At 55.2% G+C, this 20,596-nt stretch overlaps 9 protein-coding genes and 1 non-coding gene across 10 annotated transcripts; 5 read left to right on the top strand and 5 right to left on the bottom strand.

The window, feature by feature from the left end:
- Positions 1 to 452: 452 nt before the first annotated feature.
- PHSY_002909 (short chain dehydrogenase/reductase) lies at positions 453 to 1,400 on the top strand (the record flags this gene model as incomplete). Its single annotated transcript, XM_012333531.1, has 1 exon — positions 453 to 1,400. One exon carries the CDS (start codon positions 453 to 455, stop codon positions 1,398 to 1,400), a length of 948 nt encoding a protein of 315 aa, XP_012188921.1.
- A 548-nt stretch (positions 1,401 to 1,948) lies between these two features.
- Positions 1,949 to 2,467, bottom strand: PHSY_002908 (hypothetical protein; the record flags this gene model as incomplete). Its single annotated transcript, XM_012333530.1, has 1 exon — positions 1,949 to 2,467. The coding sequence occupies one exon, from the start codon at positions 2,465 to 2,467 to the stop codon at positions 1,949 to 1,951; it is 519 nt and encodes a 172-aa protein (XP_012188920.1).
- A 1,018-nt stretch (positions 2,468 to 3,485) lies between these two features.
- PHSY_002907 (hypothetical protein) lies at positions 3,486 to 6,371 on the top strand (the record flags this gene model as incomplete). The annotated part of the gene is made up of 1 exon (XM_012333529.1): positions 3,486 to 6,371. The coding sequence occupies one exon, from the start codon at positions 3,486 to 3,488 to the stop codon at positions 6,369 to 6,371; it is 2,886 nt and encodes a 961-aa protein (XP_012188919.1).
- Positions 6,372 to 6,634: 263 nt separating this feature from the next.
- On the bottom strand, positions 6,635 to 11,566 carry PHSY_002906 (hypothetical protein; the record flags this gene model as incomplete). The annotated part of the gene is made up of 1 exon (XM_012333528.1): positions 6,635 to 11,566. The coding sequence occupies one exon, from the start codon at positions 11,564 to 11,566 to the stop codon at positions 6,635 to 6,637; it is 4,932 nt and encodes a 1,643-aa protein (XP_012188918.1).
- Positions 11,567 to 12,198: 632 nt separating this feature from the next.
- Positions 12,199 to 12,304, bottom strand: PHSY_007608. The gene has a single exon. It is a non-coding gene; the product is annotated as a tRNA-Tyr (tRNA).
- A 403-nt stretch (positions 12,305 to 12,707) lies between these two features.
- On the bottom strand, positions 12,708 to 14,135 carry PHSY_002905 (hypothetical protein; the record flags this gene model as incomplete). The annotated part of the gene is made up of 1 exon (XM_012333527.1): positions 12,708 to 14,135. The coding sequence occupies one exon, from the start codon at positions 14,133 to 14,135 to the stop codon at positions 12,708 to 12,710; it is 1,428 nt and encodes a 475-aa protein (XP_012188917.1).
- A 1,764-nt stretch (positions 14,136 to 15,899) lies between these two features.
- PHSY_002904 (hypothetical protein) lies at positions 15,900 to 16,603 on the bottom strand (the record flags this gene model as incomplete). Its single annotated transcript, XM_012333526.1, has 2 exons — positions 15,900 to 16,066; positions 16,558 to 16,603. The coding sequence occupies 2 exons, from the start codon at positions 16,601 to 16,603 to the stop codon at positions 15,900 to 15,902; spliced, it is 213 nt and encodes a 70-aa protein (XP_012188916.1).
- Positions 16,604 to 16,807: 204 nt separating this feature from the next.
- On the top strand, positions 16,808 to 17,684 carry PHSY_002903 (hypothetical protein; the record flags this gene model as incomplete). The annotated part of the gene is made up of 3 exons (XM_012333525.1): positions 16,808 to 17,027; positions 17,142 to 17,187; positions 17,558 to 17,684. 3 exons carry the CDS (start codon positions 16,808 to 16,810, stop codon positions 17,682 to 17,684), a joined length of 393 nt encoding a protein of 130 aa, XP_012188915.1.
- Positions 17,685 to 18,051: 367 nt separating this feature from the next.
- PHSY_002902 (hypothetical protein) lies at positions 18,052 to 18,342 on the top strand (the record flags this gene model as incomplete). Its single annotated transcript, XM_012333524.1, has 1 exon — positions 18,052 to 18,342. One exon carries the CDS (start codon positions 18,052 to 18,054, stop codon positions 18,340 to 18,342), a length of 291 nt encoding a protein of 96 aa, XP_012188914.1.
- Positions 18,343 to 19,588: 1,246 nt separating this feature from the next.
- On the top strand, positions 19,589 to 20,407 carry PHSY_002901 (hypothetical protein; the record flags this gene model as incomplete). The annotated part of the gene is made up of 1 exon (XM_012333523.1): positions 19,589 to 20,407. The coding sequence occupies one exon, from the start codon at positions 19,589 to 19,591 to the stop codon at positions 20,405 to 20,407; it is 819 nt and encodes a 272-aa protein (XP_012188913.1).
- Between the last annotated feature and the right edge of the window lie 189 nt (positions 20,408 to 20,596).

The raw sequence follows: 20,596 nt of genomic DNA, 5'->3' as shown, positions 1-20,596 counted from the left end.
ACAAGTCCGTCGAGACACAAGACTCACGCAAGAGGCTCGGCTAGCAACTCTGTCTGGGCGAGGCATGAGGATGCAGATCTCAGTCAGACAGATGTCAGACCTCCACCTCGTCGGGAGGCGTCAAAACCTCAAAAAATTCGCTGCGGCTGAGTCACGGTCAATGCCCGTTTTCTTTGTCAGTTGGACCCTTGCAGCCTGCAAACACGATGCGAGCATGACAGATGTCACACACAAATGTCATTTGCTTGTCGTCATGGAATGAATCAGCTGCGGTTATGTCGCTCGTGCCGCGGCCTGCTTGTCTCAAAATGCTTCCGTATATATGCTAACCCTGGCAATCAGCAGCCTTGCTCGTCGTTAAAGCACCATCTTCGCATCGCAGTCTCCATCTCAGGCATCGCCACTTTAATCTCTCTGATCCAAGTATCCACACAGCAGCGTACAGTCACATCATGTCGTTCACATCAGCACCACCCAATGACACGGCGGCCGAGTATCTATCTCCGAACAGCATGTTCGATCTCAGCAACAAGGTCGCCCTCGTAACGGGGGGAGGAACGGGCATCGGTCTGATGCAAGCACGAGGCTTGCGTGCTGCCGGCGCCAAGGTCTACATTGTCGGACGCAGGGAAGACGTGGTCAAGCAGACGGCGGAAGTGCACGGCTCGGACGAACGACCGATCATCGCTCTCACTGCCGACGTCTCCACCAAAGAGGGCTGCCTCTCGCTCGCCGAAGAATTCAAGAAGCATGAGCAAAAGCTCGATATTCTCATTTCCAACGCCGGACAGGTTGGCCCGCTCAACGAGGGCTCGACCACCATCGATGCCTCGGGCAAATCGCATCCGGAGCATCGCGAGGAGCGCCTTTCGGCGGACGAGTTTGCTAGCAAGTCGCTCGAGGACAACTCACCCGATGACTGGGACCGTCTCTTCCGCATCAACGTCTACGCAACCTACTTCCTCAATCTGGCGTTCCTACCGCTCCTCGCCAAGGCTTCTGAAGCCAGCAAGGGCTGGTCGGCTGCTAGCATCACCACCGGGAGCATCTCGGGCGTTGTCAAGCAGTCGCAGCGTCACATCTCGTACAACGCCTCCAAGGCAGCGGTCCACCACGTCACCAAGATGCTCGCGTATGAAGTCGCATCCACGACCACGGGCAAGATCCGCATCAACGCAGTGGCACCCGGCACATATGCATCGCAGATGACGGCGAGCGACAAGGATGACCAGACCAACATGTCGAGCCTCAGGGGCAAGATGGATGATATGGCGCTACCTGCGGGTCGCCCTGGCCGTGAGGAGGATATGGTGCAAACCGTACAGTTCCTCGCCAGCTGCCAGTACCTGAACGGCCAGGTCATTTGCGTCGATGGAGGCTACACTCTCACCGAGCCCTGATTGGTTCCGTTGATCAAAAGACGATCGTCAATATGATTTCTTGCCCTGATGATACCAGGGTGTGTCCGAATCTTGCTTTCCATCCACGTGTTGGCTGTGCTCAAATCTTACGATACCGAGGCTTGCTCCTGTTCTGATGGCGAAGAGAGAATCCTTTTCGGCATTTGCGGCAGCTTCGTCGCAAGAGGAATCAAGGCAATCTCGCCGCTAGATTCGTCTGAGCAAGGGCCTCGAGCCTAGACTTTTCCGATGAGGATGCATTTGCCCACGATTCAGATCGGCCCTGCCGCTATTATCGCTCTCGCTGCCCAGTCACGCAAAGATGCCCGTGCAAGCGGAGAAGGGAAGCACTGACCACCACGCAGCTCGGCTGTCATGTGCCTAGCTTAGAAGAGAGTCGGGTCTGCGCCTTCTACCAAATAGGGTCGAGAGAATCACTCAACAGCTCTCCTGCCGAGCAGCTCTCGTCTGAGATCTGCTGCGAGTGAGCCACGCTAAGAAGTGTCGCAACGAAGCTCAAGGTTGCGCTCCCACGCATACTTCAGCTTTCACATCTCCCACCGCTTCGACTCGACTTCACGCCTCAATCCGACTAGGCCAGCGCTCGAGCCATCAAACCTTTCTGGGTGTCTGCGCATGGGCGGAAAAGGGCGAACGGAGGTGGGTTTCCTGCGAGGGGCTGTGCAGTTGGCCAAATTGGCCATTGAAGTGAAGCGCGAGTATTGTACATGTCGGACCTCTTCCGAAGGACAGCGTGCTGCACAGCGCTGGAGCGCCAAAGCCAGGTACTCGCAATGGCTGAAGAGTCGTTGCAACCGTGAGAACCGAACTGGCTTACACTTTGTCTGACGCCACAGCCATCGATCTTCGTATGCTCGATTGCTGCGAGCAAGGAACTGGGAAGTGACAGAGCAGAAGATGAGAGGATACGCTCCAACCTCAATCGGCCATTTCCTCTCATCGGTCCCACGCCCTCGCCAGTTCGCACCTGCTCGGCTGCCTAGCTCGCTCTGAGGCTTGCTCCTCAACTTCGACCGTCCCGCTCCTCCCCCGAGTGCTGCATCCATTTCAGCGCTGTCGCTGCTGAGCCCAAAATGAAATGGCGGCGCAACGAGATGGCAAAGTCAGCCAAAGGTACGAACGCGATCCAGGCTCTGCGTCTTTGTCACATCGCCAGATGAAATGCGGATGGATGCGAAGGCTCGTGACGATAAAAGGGGGGACTCGATGTTGAGCCTCCCCTCCTCCACCTTGCGCATTTACCACAACATCCTTGAGGCTTCTTCGCTTCATTTGGGGTCTCACTTAATCCCACCTCGGTACCACTCCCACTTCTGAGCTCGCTATCGCCATCTTCTTTCTCTCCAACGATTCGATTGAAGTTCCCTACCAACAACAGCCGGAGCTAGGGGACTAAGCTCTCGTTCCAGCTCGCGGCCGCTACTAGTCTTGACCCGGTGGTAGAGCAGCCAATCGCAAGACTTGTTGCGAGTTTGAATCTCGAACAGCAACACAAGGTTTTACCTGACAAACACGACATCGAAAAGCTTTCATTGGCTGTCCAGCTTATTTCTCGCCTTTCCCAGATGTCGAGAAAAGCGCACACTTTCATGTAGCTTTCCCACCGCCTTGCTGCGCAGCCATCCTTGACGACATTGATTCATTATCGAAGCAGGGTGGAAATCTGCTGAAACGAACATCCGTCGCATCTCTGCTTGCGTCAATTGTTTTGGCGTAGTCGCTTACTCGCTCGAAAAGGTCACGCGCGGTGTGCAGACTGACTTCCTGCCGCTCGAGACATTCACGGCCGAGCTCAAAGCTTTGATTGTTGCAGCATCGACAGTGACGTTGGCGTCGGCCTCAACTGAGGGCCTTTATAAGATCCATCGACTTGCTAGTCTCAGCTGTCGCATTCGTTCTGCGCCTCACTCTCGACTGTCAGGGATACTGGCTCATCCAGATTCTGCCGTCTCTTTGGACGAAGCCATCATTGGGTCGCTGGGTCGCTGAGCTCGGTAACGACCAATTCTCGCCCCGAGTCCATCGTCGATAAGACCCCACGTCTCAAGCAAGAGGATCGACATCATGGTCGTCGTCGCCACGCATCTTCCCAGCCTCCTAGACCAAGCGGCCTACGGCTCCCCCCGTTACCTTTCTGGCCTTCCAGCCGATGATGTCTGTGGCGACGGTTGTGGCGATGTGGCAAATCAAGTCCGGGATCAAGATTCAGGATCGGGCAACATGACATTGGACGAAGCTCTTCGAGACGAGGACATGGACGTGGCTCCCGGAAATGGACGGAAGTACGACGAAGCAACGGCTAGCGACCACCTTCCAAGCTTGGTTGGATCGTTTGGTGTCAATGCCGAGAACCAAAGGCAGCAGCTGCTTCGCTCAACCACCGCCTCGACCGAAGCCAAGACCGATCTGAACCGAGCCCTCCGGCAGCCGCTGTCTGTGTCCGATGACGGCAGCGAAGGATGGCAAAAGCATGTTGCCGCCCTCGAAGCCGACGTAGCGGACATGCGGGCTCAAGCATCATCATCCATCGCCTTCAATTTTGACACGCCAGGCAACACAGCCTCGCCAGCCTCCTCTTCGGCCGACGCACCAGGATCTGAGTACGACGAAACCGAGCACGGGCATCGTAATCTTCTTATGGATGTCTCGATGCTAGCCGACTTGCAACCAAAACAGCCTTCGCCCGTGTTCCCGGACCAGCAGGCTGTCGAGGAGCTGATCGACTCTAGCGGACAGTCGAACATAGAAGCGAAGAAAACATGCGACGGATCCAATCAGCAGGTGCCACTGCAGCCCGAAGGCACCTCCGTCTTGGCTGCGTCGGATCAGGTGGACAGTCCTATACAGGGCGGAGCAAGCAGCAAAGCCGGCGAGGGGGGCGATCTGGCCATGATGGTGGACACGGTTCTTGGCGAAATCGAGCCAGAGACAGCCCCGACGACTGAGGCCTTCGATGGAACCGAAGCATTAGCACCTATCGGACAAGCAACAACCACAGATCATGCAGTCTCCCCAGGACGGTCCGAAACATCAATCGCACAGCCTTCACTTTCAAAGCCTCTGGCTCGGTCTTCGGAGCATACGGACGATGACCCTAGCTGCAAGCGGCACAAAGTCGAAGAGGTCTTCCTTGCTCCGACGCAACCGTTTCCTGCGGAAGCCGGTATTGTTGCTGCGCCTGGGAAGAAGCAATCAGCTAAACGGACCGTGAAGCCTGCCGCAAAGCCGAAGGCGCCCCCGAAACCGAAGAAAGAGCCAAGAACAAAAACCAAGAAGGCAAACGGGAAGCCCGAACCAGAACCCGCAGCCGCTCGAGTTGGTCCTAATGATGCGGAGGTCGGTACCGCTAGTGCTCTCCATGATGAAAACGCCGCCGCTCAGGTCATGCCCTCGGCAGGTCCCGGCATCGAAGCCAAGCCCAAAAAGACGCGAAAGGCGCCTGCGAACCCTCGAAAGCAGCCCGCTCGAAACAAAGCGGCGAATGAGGCCGGAGTTCCTTCTGGTCAAATCGACGCTCCAGTGGTCAATACGACAGCGACCGGCTCTCTCAGTGCAGCTCATGAAAGCGAGGCTTCAAAGCAAATTCCAGCGATCGTCGAGGCAGATGAGAAGCTGCAAGGGAAGAGCAAGGCCAAGCCCAAGGCGCCGAGCAAGGTGAAAGGCAAAACCAAAACTCCTGCCGTCGCGGACGAGGGTCTCTTGCCAAGGAGTTCATCTCCGAATTCAGCGGGCAATGCACCCAGCAAGTCACCGCCCAAGCGTGCCACCGCGAAATGTGCAAAAGGTCGTATTGCTCAGCTTCGACCTGCGCAAACCGATGATGCTGTTTCGGAGCTAGAGCTTGAGCCACCGCAGCTCTCTCCAAAGTTACTCACAATGCCCTACCCATTGGACGAGGAGCAATCGGCGGAAACATCGTCGAAACAGGCTGCGTCGCAAACAGAGCATGAAAATTCTTGCACTTCACCGGTAGATGCGTCGTCAACGGATCGGCAGAGAGCGTCGGCAGGTCCACCCGCGCCGAATCATCCGTCATGTACCGGAATGTATACGAGCTCAAACGTGTTCATATCGATGCCGCCACCGCAGTATCCAGCCCAAGCTTATTGGCCCACCCGAGCAGAAACCATGCAGCAGCAGAACCGCGGTTTGAGTTCACTCACAAACGCAGCGTCAGTGGTAGAATCCGAGCCGCACTGGTCTTCCGAACCGTCCGTCACTGTACAGGATTCGAGTGCTTCAACTACGAACGAGGCCATCAACGAAGCTACGAGCCCCACAACAGTCGACAACACGGCCGCAAGTGGAGCAGACGATGATGCCTCGGACACTGCGACTCACTCGACTGCCGGATCGTTCCACAAGAGGGAGCTCGATCCGCGCGTCTACCCAGCGGGTTGGAGATTTCCGCACTTTGACGTCATCGACCCGGATGTTTTGATGACATCGATGCGAGGCAATACCGTCTGGACTTTCTGGGACTGCTGCCTTCCCCTAGGATGCCGAGACCAAGATATGGTGGTGCTGTCCAACGACAACGTCGCTTTTCCTTGCGTGGCTTGGAATCCGTGTCTGTTTTCAATCATGCTTAAGCGAGTAATCAAGAACCCCAACCGCGTCATTGCTCAAGTTCTGCAACGCAGCATTGAGGAGAATCGCCAAAAGCTTGGATTCAAGCCGCTCCCCTGTATCTGGGTCGACGAGGATTGGCGCGCAACGAACTTGCTGCTGTCGTTCGTACATCCGATTCCAACCATGTTCCTGCCCGACCGCGCAACATGCCGCATCGTCATGGATCTCGGACTGCGATACGGGATCGAAAAAGCAACGTCGACGGCGACGCAGAGAATGCATCAGCTCGACGAGGAAGACAGGGCGGCGAGGTGCAAGGGAAAGGGCCGAGCCCGAGAAGAAGAGATCGTCGCAGAGCTGTCCAAACGTGCTGCCTAGTTGAGTGGCTTCGATCACAAATGCCCTCTCACCGCGATCAACGATCTTCTCATCCCTTCATCCCCTTCACGCTTCACTTCGGCATAATCGTGTCATTCGCATATCACACACGCGTCCACTTTCATTGTTCCGCGCTGTGTTTCTCCGAGATTTATTGACAGGATCTTGAGACACAGAAACCAAAGCACATAAAGAAATGCGACGAATCTTGTTCCGACAAGCGTCTGGCCTTGACTGACAGACCGCGTTGAGATCTCGCCGACCTATGAGTTCTGCACGACGCTAGTGAGAATGTTGCTGAGGATGCGAGGAATGTCCTTGGTCTCTCTGGCGACGTGTGTCTGGGTAGGAAGCTGCTTGGCCAAGTGGAGCGCCTCGCTGCCCTTGTCGATGAAGATGAGCGAGGTCTTGACCTGAGGATCGAGACGAAGCAGTTGAGCGAGACGATGGTGGGTGATGCCGTAACGCGAAAGATTAGCATCCGAGAGGACAATCACAAAGTAGTCGTCCATGGGTGAAGTGCTGGGGTCCTCCTCGACGATGGGTGGTGCGCCTGTTGCTGTGGTAGGGTCGACTTTGGTGGATGATTCGGCGTGGTGGGTGTGACGTTTGACTTGGCGGATGGATTTCTCGATGCACTTGAGGGTGTTGTCGCCCGAATCGCAGTACTGCGTGTGGCTGACGACGGCGCGCAAGATCCTGTACATGTCGCCATCGGTCTTGGGCATCCTTCCGACTTCCACCAGCGGGATCATGTCCATATCACCACTGTGACCAACGATATCGACTGCGAATCGCTCGGCGGCGTCCTCCAATCTCGAAAACGCCTGCATCACCATCAACGCCACCTCCAACTCGCGCTCCAATCTTCCATCGTACTGCATGTGGTACATCGACGCCGACAGATCGAGGACGATTCGGATGCGCTTAGGTTTGATCTGAGGTGCACCCGGATCAGGAGGCATCTCTGCTCTCCTCTTGAAGATCCCCCGCTCGCCGGCTAGTCCTTCGGACAGTCGACGCTCGTCCAACTCTCCTTCCTGCTGTCGGGTCAACCAGGAGCGTTCGTATCGATTCGCTTTGAGGTCGTTCAGTACGTTGGAGAGGTGCTGGACCTGCGAAGCGACTTTTTGCTTCATCTCGTGCAGATTGACGGCTTCGTGCGGCTGCATCCCGTTCTCCTTCAGCTCCTTTTCCAGTGCTTCCCGAGCCATCTCTCTAGCTTGCTTCTTGAGGTGTTCGGGAACATCCTTCTTCAACTCTTTGCTGATCTGGTGGATCTTGTGACCTGTGTACTGTCGACCGTAACCACCACGTCCACCGAGACCCATGGTATCGCGTCCACCAACGCCGCCTTTCCAAGTGTTTCCTCCGACGTGCGCTTCGTTGTTCGGATCAACTTTGCCTTCTTTGGGCTTGTTGAGATTTGTCGCCCGACCGGCTTTGGTCGGGTCGTAATCCTCTTTTCCAGGGTGGAATTCGGGTTTCAGACCGTCCTTGCCAGCCTTTTCTGCCTGGCGAATTCGTTCCAGATCCTGTTCGCGTAGGACGTCGAGCGAGAGCTGTTCGATGGGGAGGTTGCGTTTTCGGAGCGTTTCGACGACCCATCGAATGCTTTCGGGACGGTGGAGGTCGAAGGCGAGTGTGTTGAGCAGGACAGAGGACAGAGACTCCTCCGGATACTTTTGCATGTGAGCTACGAGGTGGAGAAGTTCTCGGAGCGAGTAAGGGTGGTTGATAAGTCCCGATTCGAATCCTGCGCGAAGGTCATGGAATGCCAGGTCCAGTCGGCGCAAAAGATCGACGTCGACATTGGGTGCGGCTGCTTTCAGGAGTCGTACTTCGGATTCGATATCCGGGTTCGCAACGGCGTAACAGCTGAAGCCTTCACCGATGACTTCGATAAAATTGTTTCCGAAGAACGGCCAGCCCGGTCGGTTCGAGAGCAAGACCAGACGGAAATCGGGGTGAACGAGTATGTCACCTCCCAGAGACGCTCCATCGTCGACTTTCTGCTGCACACGCTCTCCCTTTCGAGCAGGGCTGATGCGTCTTCCATCCGGCAAGCTAAGCTCACCCCTCTCCGCCAAACTCTTAAACACAGCGGAAACAGCCGTCGAGCACTTGTCAGCTTCGTCCACCACCAGGATCCTTCCCAACTTGACAGCCCTGACGAGTGGAGAATCGTAGTAGTGGATCTGACCCTTTTCCAGCGCGATCTGCTGGAGCAAGCCGGCGACGGTGGAATCGCGATTCATCTGGATGTACTCTCGTGGTCGACCGAGCAGTTCGAGCGTTCGATCGATGATCTTGTTCTTGCCCGTGCCCTGCGAGCCCATCAGCAAGAGATGCTCGTTGAGCAAGACTAGGTCCTCGGCGAAGGAGCAGATGAGACTGCTCTGCTGGGCATTGTTGTAGAAGCTTCCACCTAGATCGGGAATGAGAGTCTTGCCTTCGGGATCGAGCTTGTCGGCGTTATAGCGTGGGATGGAGCGAACGGGGTATTCTCGATCGGAGCCGTCGGATGCTGCGAATTCAAGTACGCCTGCTCTGTCTGCGCCAGCTGCGACGATGTTCGGATCGCCAATCCACAGACGAGGGACGTACTGGAAGGCTCCCTCTGTACCCGGTTTGTAGATCCCACATTCGGTGAGGAGGTTGGCGATCACCTCGCGCACGGTGATGGGTAGGAAATCGACGAGTAACGTACGCCAAATGAGACCGTGGACGTCGCAGTCCTCTTGCCAGCGAGCGAGACGCGATGCCATACGAATCACCTGTCGTGTACCCAGTCTTCGCGATTTGGCGAGGCCGAGATTAGGATCGGCGCTGAGCGAACGGTAGCGGTTGACGAAATGGAACATGCGCTTCATGTCGGACGTGGGTGCATCGAGACCGACGCGGGAGAGGACGATGTGTCGTTCTTCATCTTCGTCCATCGCACGTGTGCTGCAGATGGCGAAGAGGGTGGATGCTTCTTCGTCCAACCAGCCGGTAGATTTGGATGCGGTTGCGACGACGCGGAAGGTGGGTTGGATAGGGACGATTTCGCCTGGCGCGATAGTCGGTCCATTCAGAAGATCCGTGGACGCGATGGCTTTTGCTTCTCGCGATCCGGTCACGCCTTCAGTCATGCGGGCGCCATTCCACAGTTCCAGTTCTCGGTCCTGCAGCAGGCGCGAGAGACTTCCCAGGGTAGGACCGAGGACATCGACGCCAGCAAGGTGGATGAGCTTGCCCTGCATAGCTCCCCGAACCAGCGGAGCGGGCTCCCACGTGGTGCTTCCATCCTTGGCAGTGGAGCGACGCATGAGGAGCTCACCACCTCCTAGATCCTTCCACAGCCACACGGACTCGAATGCATAACCCAGAGTAGCTGCCATCAATCCGATGCAAGTTGTCGTAGACGACGAGGGTTGGTGCGCCGCTGCTGCGAGCGGGTCAGACGTCGATGCGGCTCCTGGCTTGTCAGGGACAGCTGCCTTGTTGGCAGGTACCAGACAAATGTCTCTGCCGAGCGCATGGAGCTGCAACAGACGGCTGTAGATCGAGAGCACGCGCGGAGTGACGATCAACTCTTGTCCCAAAAAGGTCGTGTCACCAAGGCGAGGTACGGGTGAAAGATCCAGTCCACCACAAGGCGCCTCGATCGTCACGTTGGGAGCCGCACCGGCAACGTGAGCGAACGTGATTGTGGCGCTGGTGGGCGAGGATCTCTCGATGCTGTCGACGAGGTAGCCCATGAATCCTGTTGCGGCGAGAGTAGCCTGATCAGCCCCTTCACCTTGATGGTCGTGGATCTGAAGCTGGCCGAGAAGCGAATCGAGCGTTTTGCGTTTCTCTTGGTCCAGAGCAAAGACTTGCGGGTAGGCCGAGCTGAGTAGCGCCATCGTGGATGCGCTAGTCTCAACGTCCTTGGCTTCCTCAGGGAGGTCGCGTGGCCATTTTGGTAGGACCGGATCTGCTTCATCGAAGTCGAGGCTGGTCATTGACGATGTCGGTGGGAAGGTGCTAACGATGTCGGTGAGCAATGGAAGTGCAGTCGTAGGCAGGCTGGGAAGACGCGAGGTGGGTGGGATGACGTCGTTGCCTTGGGCAAGCGTCGTGTGGTAGCGCAGGAGGGCTGCCCATTGGCTCCAGCGGGAACGCAGCTGTTGTGCATCTTCCGACAGGTTCTCAGGAAGGGGAACAGTCGATTGCACCGAGCCCTCAATCCATCTCGCCTGGAAACGAGATCGGAAGGGAGGGTCCAAGGGATAGCCACGGTACGGAGGGACAGGTACACCAGTGGCAATGACACGGAAGTTGGGATGGACGGGGATGAAACGACTCGATCCACCCTCTTTGTGCTGAGCTTCTTCTTGTTGGAAAGCAGCGAGCTTCTCTGCAGGAATCAGATGGCGACCGTCTGCAAGGTTCTGCTCTCGGTTCTCGAGAATGTTGTTGATGATGGGCGTGACGCCTCGCTCGGCCTTCTCGACACCTTCGAGGATGAGAAGGTGGCCGTTCTTCATGGCACGGATCACAGGACCGTCTTCAAAGACGAGGTTGCCACCAGCTGACAAGCTTCTCGTCTGAAGCAGTTCCGCTTCACCAATGTCACGATGAAACGAGACGTATTCGAACGGTAGCTGTATGAGCGATGCAAAGGTGAGACTCAGTCTGCGGGCGTATGGACCGGGAGGAGAGAGCAGGAAAACATCTTGGCCCAGCTGCCATTTCTTGGACAGAAATTCGAGGTGTTCAAGGGCGATGGGGTCATCCAGGTTGAGCAATAAACGATCTGAGGGCAAGCGCGCGGGCAGTTTGGGCTGGAAGACAGGGATTGCGACGTTGGGACCAAGAGTGAAGGTGCCGAGCTTTTCGCGGTCATCGTTCACCGCGCTGTCCTGGTTCGGCAACGGTCGTGGCGATTGTGATTTCGATGAAGTTGTAAAGGGTGCGACTTGCTGAATGTGACGGCCGATGTTTTCAATCCTGCGCTTGCCTGCTGAGGCAGGCGAGTTCGAGTCGTCTGACATTGCGATGCCACTTCTGTATGGAAGAAGGAGATGACGCCTGCTCGTCGGCAGCGAGACCGGTGAGCGACTGTGGCTACGAAAGGTAGCACGGACGAAGTTTTGTGAAGAATAGTGCTGACCTGTGGTACTGCGAGTGAGAAAGCCAGAACCTCGACTTGACAGCCACTGGGGCATGGAGGCAAGACGGAAGGGCGAGTCAATCTATAGCTTAGCTGCGCTCGCCGAGCAGAGCTGGATGCGATGGCCCAAAGCAGGATCTTCTATGGAGTGAGTGTCAATGTAGGCGGGAGAGACGATTAGCAGGATCCGGTTGTGAAACGAATCTTCGGCCCGGTTTCGAAGGTCGTGCGCGGAATTGGCAATTCAGGTTTTTCCGAGCGGCGCCCGAAAGTGGCGGCGGACGGCAGCAGATCGCAGATCTGGAATGTGTCACGTCTTCTCTTCCCCAGACTGGCACCCGCATTCTGTCACTGTCGTCAGCTCCTACTTTCTTGCCTTGCTTTCCTGCCTCAAAGACGCACAACCTTGAAGCTGCGCCTTGCCGCCAGAAGGTTGCACTTCTGACAGAACGATCATTGACTCGGTTCTGGCGAGCCACTGCTATATTTACGGCAATCAAATTCGGCCTACAACCACGCGAACCGCGGATCTTCCCCGGCGTGCAGAAGGCAGTCTTGAGACCTGGTCGATGACACAGTATTCTGATCTCTTCGTGCTTTTCTGAGATCTCATCCTGCGTCCCTTACGAGCCTTCACTCAAGCACAGGATCGGGTAGTATGGCAAAATTTAGAGGAAGAAAAAAGAGTCCGGACAGCCGGAATCGAACCGGCGACCTATGGTGCTTTTCCGTTAATACCGGATTAGGGTTTCCAATTACAAACCATCGCTACTTCCAACTGAGCTATGTCCGGTACACCATGTGTGCACGATGAGTCCACCTATGCGTATATATTCCTTGTCTTTGACGGATTCATGATTGCTGCTTCCCCAAGACTCGACCTCAAATATCTCGATCTGCAGGCGTGTGTGGCGCACATAAGCGCAACGGAAGCTGTGGGATGTTCTACGGAGGAGGGAGACTGAAGTGACTGGCTAATGCGGTTTGAAAACAAAAGACAGCACTTCGAGAAAGCTGGACGGTGAGCTTGAGAGGGAGACTATGGTGAATGACGCACCTAGGAAGTGATTGGACCCACATAAGTCGCTTCGTGATATCAGGGTTGCTGTATCTGTACATCGATATGATTGCTGTGATGGACTGATCTACAATGGCCGTGGGAACGGGAGGGGTCTCGATTGCAACATGGTCTCGATCTATCCCCTACGCCGACGTATCTCGATCTGACGACGCAAACCTCTATTCTCCGCTTCGAGCCGGGAGTTGAGAACGGAAAGGCTGTCTCCCGCAACGTCACCGTCAGCAGAGCTAAGACTCGGTGTGGCGTGGCGATAAAATTGTGCTGCAAGTCCACGGTGACTTGTGCCGACGCGACTCCGATCGACTGACGTTGTAGTAGGAGTGGTAATGGTGGGCAAAGCAGCACCTGCGCGGGTTCGGTCGAAGTGACTGTAGCGAACAGATTCCAGCTCACTGTGACGACGAAGCTGCGCGCCCGAGCATCGCTGATACGTACCATCAGGTAGCGTCCCGCCCAATCTGGTCATTCTCGAAGGCAATGCCGAGCTGGGACGCCGGTAGAGCCTCGGAGACGCGCTCAACGTGACCCAGACTTTTGCGGCTGTTCGCGTTTGTTCCGATCCCTGCGACCTACAAGCATGGATCCCAAAGACTGGCTGTACTGTCGCAGTCACCTGCCTTCCAGCTATGGGAAGCCTGATAGTCTGAGCAAGACAACCAACAGCGGCTTCGGCAACCACATGCAAGAGTGCAGCTAGTCTCGGCTCCTCGACCAAGCTTTGTCCGAACAATGGCAGACTCGCTCCTTTGCCTAGCACGGCAATTGTAGCACGTTCCTGAATTTCAGCTGGGGATGCCTCTGTGCAATCGTGCCAGATGAAGCAATCCCGCGGCAGTGAGGTCCGTAGGATGAGTCCGTATCGAGACACGAGCAAACGCAGCTCAGCGTTATTGCCCGCCATGCTTCGACATGTGTAGCGAAGCGAGGATGGGTAAGGGTCGGTCAACCTAGGATGCAGAGGAGCGGTGACTATTGACGGAACGGTCAGTGTTTTGACGTTTACCATGAAATATGCATCTTGTTCGTCTGAACTTGTTCGGCCTGCAACGATCGTAAGCTCGATGAGGCCCTCATCGGCTTGTCGGCTGCGCTGCTTCAGCACGAGTTCCTTCCTGGGGGAAAGGCAGACGGAATCCAGATGTTCTTGGCCGTGGAGAAATAGCCGTCGAGACGTCTCCGCCTTGACCTCTTGACAAGCCTGCTGCCAGCAAAACACAGCATGCTCGTCAGCCAGCAAAGTCGAAAATGTGACGTTTCGGCTATTGCCGAAGCTCGGCATCCAGCAAGTGGGCCCGAAGTGGTAAAATTCATCGCAGGTTGCTTCGGATAGCATGTCGGCACATGCCATCATTGGAGTACTTGAGCAAATGACGGTATCATTCGCATCAACGATCAGTATAACGTTGTCAAAGCATTGTGGCAGGCCCCGCGCAGCTGTGGTGTCGCTCTGCAAAGATAAAAGTGGAGATATCTTGATGTGCGGATCGATGCTGCGATGAGTTCCTGATATAGTGAGGCCAGCAGCGCTGGAGGCAGTGTCCATCAACGCTTCTCCGGAGGACAATGATGAGTGCCCAAGACCAAGCGTTTCACCGAGCCAGTCGGTGTGTGCATCCATCACGAGCTGTTTGTATGCTGGTGTCTGCTGTGACCCAGCCCCTTTTGCCTGAAGAGGTGTTCGCAATGGCGAAGTTGATGACCAGGATTGCCATCCTGACGGAGTGCTTGATGAACCGCAGTGTGCAGCCATTGCAGGAAAATAAGGAGGGGAAGACCTTGAGGCTAACATCGCTTCGCTGAGAGACCAGTGCTGGATTCCAGGCAATGTAGCTGACGGTAGATATGAGGAAGCCAGAATTCTTCGTGGGACGTCGGAGGAGGATAGACCAAGAGAGCGTCCACTGCTCTCTGTCAAGGACGAAGCAGAGGATCGTTGGTGGCCGACAATTAGATTTTGAGTTGCCGGCCAACCGTATGTGTGGCCGTCGAATGTCGACACCACGTCACTGGTTTGATCTCCTGCCTGCTCTGGTACGGAGGGCAGACCGGAACCCGCATCTCCAGCTTGTTCAGGGCCCTTCATCTCTGCTGCATGAAAAATTGTATTTTTTGTCGTCATGGCGATGGAGCACGCAGGAGTTCTGAAGCATGGCCCAACTGCACTTGTCGTGGTCTAGTTGCGATGGCGACACCTTTGCCAGCTTTCCACTGTTGGATAGTGAACACCGTTCGATCCCGCTAATTGGGCAAAGAGTAGCTGATGAGTCTGTCCGTTGGATCTCAAATTCGCTTCAAGATCTTGAGTAAGTGTCAAAGAGTAAGTGTCAAAGGGAAATCCAGGGAGCGCGGCCGCAGTAGAACTCAATCCAGGGAACTTATATCGCTGAAACGCGCTGTCTGTAGCCTCGATCCCGATGCTGACGGTCCTCGTATATCCGGAGTAGTCAGCGTCCGGTCAGATACAGGTATCTATCTGAATGTGTACTGCTCTGTACCCAGGCAACGCAGATCCGGTCAACCGTGGAGCAATATCTTGCTACTCTGCTCGAGTCCGCAAGAGATGTTTCCGAACGTTTGAGGGCTTACAACTCTATGCAGAACAACAAAGATCCTTGGATGCTTGAGTAATTAGACATCAGCCATTAGCTTGGCAATCCCTTCGTTTCGTGCCAGGTCCAGCGAGAAACATCAGCCGCTGTCGATAGTCTTGACTGACGAGCGACAGTCGCAACATCATTTCACTGGACTTTAGGTTGGTTGACTGAATAATCGGGACAACTTGTCCATCTTGAGGCAACCACAATCATAGCCTTCTTCATCCCATCTCCCTCGATCAATCAATGGGACCTCAAAGTGTGGCACTGACAGAACCTTACTCCACGGACACTGTTGCGAAAATCGACCACAGCGATTAGATTGAATCGAACCCGATTCGTGGCCAACATCCAGGTCATGTTGTGTCTGATCGGTTCGTCCTGCACAGCCTGTGAAAGTGTGAGTCTTAGACGTTGTTCAGAAAAGAGGATGCCGGGCAGATAGCGGCATCACTTCGATATTCAGACAATGGACAGCCGGCCCCTCGATGCAAGTACAATGACGGACAGCAGCAAGCCCCTGTACTTGTCCCAGCATTCACAGTGACACCGATCGAGACGTCCTGCTGCCTGATGAAGGACAGCCGCGTATCGCGAAGTCCACCCCAGCTTCTGCACGTTTTGGGCGTGAGCAGAGTATAGAGACAGCTGTCACAACCCGTGTCCATATTGCTGCGGCCAAAGTAGAGGATTGAGGGCTTCCTGACACCATCTCACGTCCGGTATCGGCTCGCATCGCCATCGAGTCGAGGTGCGAGATCTTTCATCCACAAAGCCGATCGACAGGAGATTCGATCCTGGTAAGGGGGCCAAAGGTCAACACGTTGGTCTGCTGTGCTGCGATGCTGATTGATTTGCCATGAGCTGTGACACACTTCGTCTGTCGTAAAACAACAGCAAGGCGCGCTCATTGCGACAGAAGAGCTTATTCAAAAGCTTAAAGTTCGGACAGAGCGCTAAGATGCGCTATGAGCGAATTTTTGAAAGTCCGCCAAATCACAGTTTGGCGCCCACTAGGCTCTTTTCTCGATCGTCATCGCGGATCGACCATCACATTTCGTTGAACCACGACGACACTCCTCGATTAGAGCTGCACCTCCAAGGTTTGCCTCACCGTGTTTCCGAGACAGATACGAGCTCCGACGTTACACGAGGCGGTACGTGCATCGTTGTCAATTGCAATATTGAATCACTTTATGCAGTCGGATCAGTGGGTTTTGCGGAGATGACAGAGCAACAAACATGATACAGCTCGCTTATGACCGACAATGTGTTCCGTGGTAGTTCGTGATACCATCTCCCATGTTTACCGCCAGAGATGCTGTCGGCTCCACTGGTTCCGTTCACCGGTCTCTCGCTTATGCCGTGTACCGTATGTGCTGGTAAGGATCAAGTTCCGAAGCAAAAGCCGATGCATGGCTGAAAAGAAGTGGGAAGTAGGATCAAAATGGTCCGGCCACAGGACACTCGGGATAGCGGGCTCGGATAGCATCAGAAGCAGGCTGTCTGCCGAGATCGCAAGGTTGCCAAGAAGACGCTTTGTCCTCATCCGACTTTGAAGACAAATGATTCCGGTAGGGACGAGTCTCGCACCGTCCAGGTGTACCCCTCCTTCGGATGCATGTATGCCAGCCCGAGCCGAATCGAGCTTCAGTTGGTCAGTGGTCGGAGCAACAATGACACGGTGACGGCAAAGACCACTCGGAAACCGGCTTGGCGGACTTGCGCAGATCATCAATCTAAGGTTCCCCACCGTGTCAACCACGCTTTGAGAGTTCGCTACGACAGACTAGCTGCGAACAGACGACAGAATTTCGCTTTCCGACAAGTGTCCTTTTTTCGTACGCTGTGCAGATGCCAACACACCTGGCGTGGATCTCTTCGAGAGAGATCAGTCTTTCCTGACCAACAATGAGTGAAGGAGGATGAGCTGACCGTGGTTAGCTGTTTCTCAGGACGCCGAACGAATTCCGTTGTGTCCTTCGACTGTCGCTTCCGAAGGTAGACCACGTGAAGACGTCTGTCAACCCGGCGAGACGACGGAGGAGCGTGTCAAGCGGTGTTTGTTGCTCTGAGTCATCAGCGACATGCCCACCAAGGACAGACTCCGGATCACGGAACTAACCTTAACCGGCAGGAAGCGATACAGACTGTTGCAATACGACACTGTAGTCCTGTGATCTGAAGGGGAAAGAACTGTCTCAAAATTTCCACAATGGCAACTCATTTCGAGGTGCAATGATGTCAAACACAGTAGACAAATTTTCGGGTTTTGCTTTCCAAGCGCGCGCCAGTGAACACTTTTTGACAAACTCCGACCATCACCAGACCGCAGAAGCAGCTTTGAAACGCCGTGTCTTTTTTTGTGCAGACGAAGCACGGGAACATACAGCCGCATCGGCTCAAGGATCCATGTGGCCTTTGACGAAAAAACGGGCATCCAGGGTGGAAAACAGCGTGGCATGCAACACGCAACAGTCCCGGAGCACGATGCGTAAAATGGGTTTCGGCCAGCTGGCGGCATAGGAGCCCTAAAAAAGTTCGCGTGCTTCGGCTGCACTACAAGACGCCTTTCTCGGTTAAAGCTGATCTTCTGGCGAAGTCCACTTGCCGACAGGCTTATTTCCGCAGGAATGCAGCCGAGCGACAACGTGTTTGACAATGCAGCTGTTCAGGAACACACGAGCCGTCAATGTTGGGCCCTGTCTCTGACAAGGCTCGCCCGGCATGCTCGGGTCGCTCGGCACCATAATTTCGATGCTCGGCCATTCGCCGTACATCTGCTTCGTAGGACGAGACTCGATATATTTCTCCTCACTCTGACAAGAAGGCGCGAATGATTGAAGGTTCCCACCGGCGCGGTTGATGGGACCGTTTCAAGGGAAGGTCCGCCTTCGGCATTTGCTTGCAATTGCATCGGACGTGTCGCTCCGGAAGAGATATCAAGGCTTTAGGACCTCTTCAGAACTCGTAGCACTGATTCCGCTGCACGTCCGCAATTCAAGCGGGTTCAGGAATTTCCGAACCCGCTCTTCGCGATCAATCGCCGTGGTACCAAGCCCAGTGCTGCTCACAATGAATTTGAAAGCTCTTGCGAACAGAACTGCTTCGTTTCGCATACACAGTGGCGACAGGAGCTCTCATCGGCAAACCTAGCACTGTCCGACCAAAGGCCGTCGGCACACATGTGCATCACGAAGGGTACAGTCTGCTGACTCAGTGCAAGCTATCCGCCAGCGACATCTGTTGCACGCGTGCTCACTCCTCGAAAGTCATACTCATTGGCAGCCGACTGCCATCCGACGGAAGGGATGAAGAAGTCACTCCACGCGGCGCAATAATGCCGGCTTGCTACCCGGCGTTTGGAAAAGCACGGTGACACATGGATGACCTTCGAAATGCATGTTTGAGCCGGGCAACGAGGGGTGGTGGACGGGAATCCGGGAGCTTCAAGCCGTGCAGATCAGTTCCCGTGGGCCGCCGAGGATTCGGGCAGAGCCTCAATCTGTAAACATCAACCAACGGTACACTGTGCTAGCGAGGGAGATGGATCGACGCACGTTTGAAGAACAGTACCACAGACTGGAAGCGTTGGCCGACAGGACTCCGGACGAACACTACACTGTCTGTCGAATAGTAATGGGGTGATGGCAAGAGAGAGTTTCAAGCAAGTATGAAATTGAAAATTGAAAGAGAGAGTTTCGAGCGGAATCTGAAATGGGTTGCTGTATTTTGTCTTCTCCCGACCTGGTGTTGGAATGCCACATGCAATTGGCAAGGAAATTCCGTCGGCGTCCCCGGCAGCATTTCAGTCTGTGACGTTGGTCAAGGCCTTTTTTTTCTCTTCTTTTTTTCAACATGCTCAATCTCCGCTCGCCCTGACTGTTCTTGGCCGAATGCACTACTGCGTACTAAGCCGGCATTTGAACTCATACTGACGAATCGCGCAGCTCGATTCGGACGCGGCACCCGGCACAGGCGTGGAGCCGAAGAGTCTTAGCCTGAGCCTGAGCGCATGGCTAAAGATGGATCCCTGTACCAAGAGTTCAGCAAACTCTGCCGCTCGTGGCTTGCTCGGCTCCTGCAAGCCCAGCTGTCATCTTTTGGACCGTGGGACGAACAGAGGGCCGCCCCATATATCGTCACGGTTCGGTCAAGATTTGTACGATAGCTGCCCGCCTTCTGTTCCTCGTTAAATTTGCTGCCTCATCGCTGAGCATCATCACAACCTCCTACCATCGACATTGCTGTCGTCGCCAACCTTGCCATCACTGTCACCATTAGCCTGTTGATCATCCTGACCTTACGCTATTAAGCCGAATGCTCTAGTCACAAACGACACTCTACGACAGCCATCCACCAGTGGTGATATCTCAACATACAACCAAAACGACAGCGTCCCATGGCTACAGTCATCATGTCGCACCAACCTTTTGGATCTAGCCCAAGCTCGGCATATGACCCTTACTTCGCTGCATCTTACTCCTCAGCTTCCTCATCCTCTTCGTGCCACTACGCCTCGTCATCGTCTTCACCCTGCACCACTCCACCTCCTCCCACCGCGCCAGCAACAGCAGCAACAGCAGCAGCAGCGCTCGGTGCTGCCTCCATGATGTGTGGCTCGGCATGCCCCGAGGACTCGCTGCCGTTTGTGGTGCTTGTGGTCGATGACAACCCGATCAACCGCAAGGTGCTCACTATCCCGCTTCGCAAGCAGGGCATCGAGGTGGTCGAAGCCGAGAATGGACTTGAAGCAGTACAACGATATGCGCAGGTTCGCCCTGCACTGGTGCTCATGGACATCTCGATGCCCGTCATGGACGGATTCGAGGCTACACGCCAGATCCGAATGCACGAACAGGCGCAGTCCTGCAACCCACCCGATCTCGAGGGCGCAGGTGCGCTCAACGAGGTGATCAGCATGGTCCTGACACACCAGAGAGCGCGCATCGTGGCAGCCACGACTCATTCGTCCGACCGCGACTTCGACGAAGGCAAGCAAGCCGGAATGGACGACTGGATGCTCAAACCGATCCGACCGAGTGTACTAGTGCAAGACATTTTGGAATACCGACGGAACCATCTGCAAGAGTTCGCGGCCACCTTGGGTGCGCTGGGCGTTGCAGGTGTCGGTGTGGCCGCAGGCGAGGCGGCCGTCGAGATGGTCATGGAACAGGCTGGCACTCCCAACGCCGCAGTCGCGGCGACCATCGCCGCGTGATCTGGACCGTCGTCTCCTTGTCGCCACCTTGCTGGTCCCTTCTCGTCCCTTCGCATCGCATTCGCATTTGTTAATCCCTTTTCCCCAACTTTCTCCCTCGTATAGCCTTCGCCGGCGCTTCTTTCCCGATCGAGAGTCAGCCAGCCTGCTCTTGCACCAAAATCTCACTTGTATTTGTACCCCACAATC

This window comes from Pseudozyma hubeiensis (assembly GCF_000403515.1).
Source record: "Pseudozyma hubeiensis SY62 DNA, scaffold: PHS30, whole genome shotgun sequence".
NCBI lineage: Eukaryota > Fungi > Basidiomycota > Ustilaginomycetes > Ustilaginales > Ustilaginaceae > Pseudozyma > Pseudozyma hubeiensis.
Note: the sequence above shows the minus strand (reverse complement) of the source record. Positions and strands in the feature narration are given on the sequence as shown.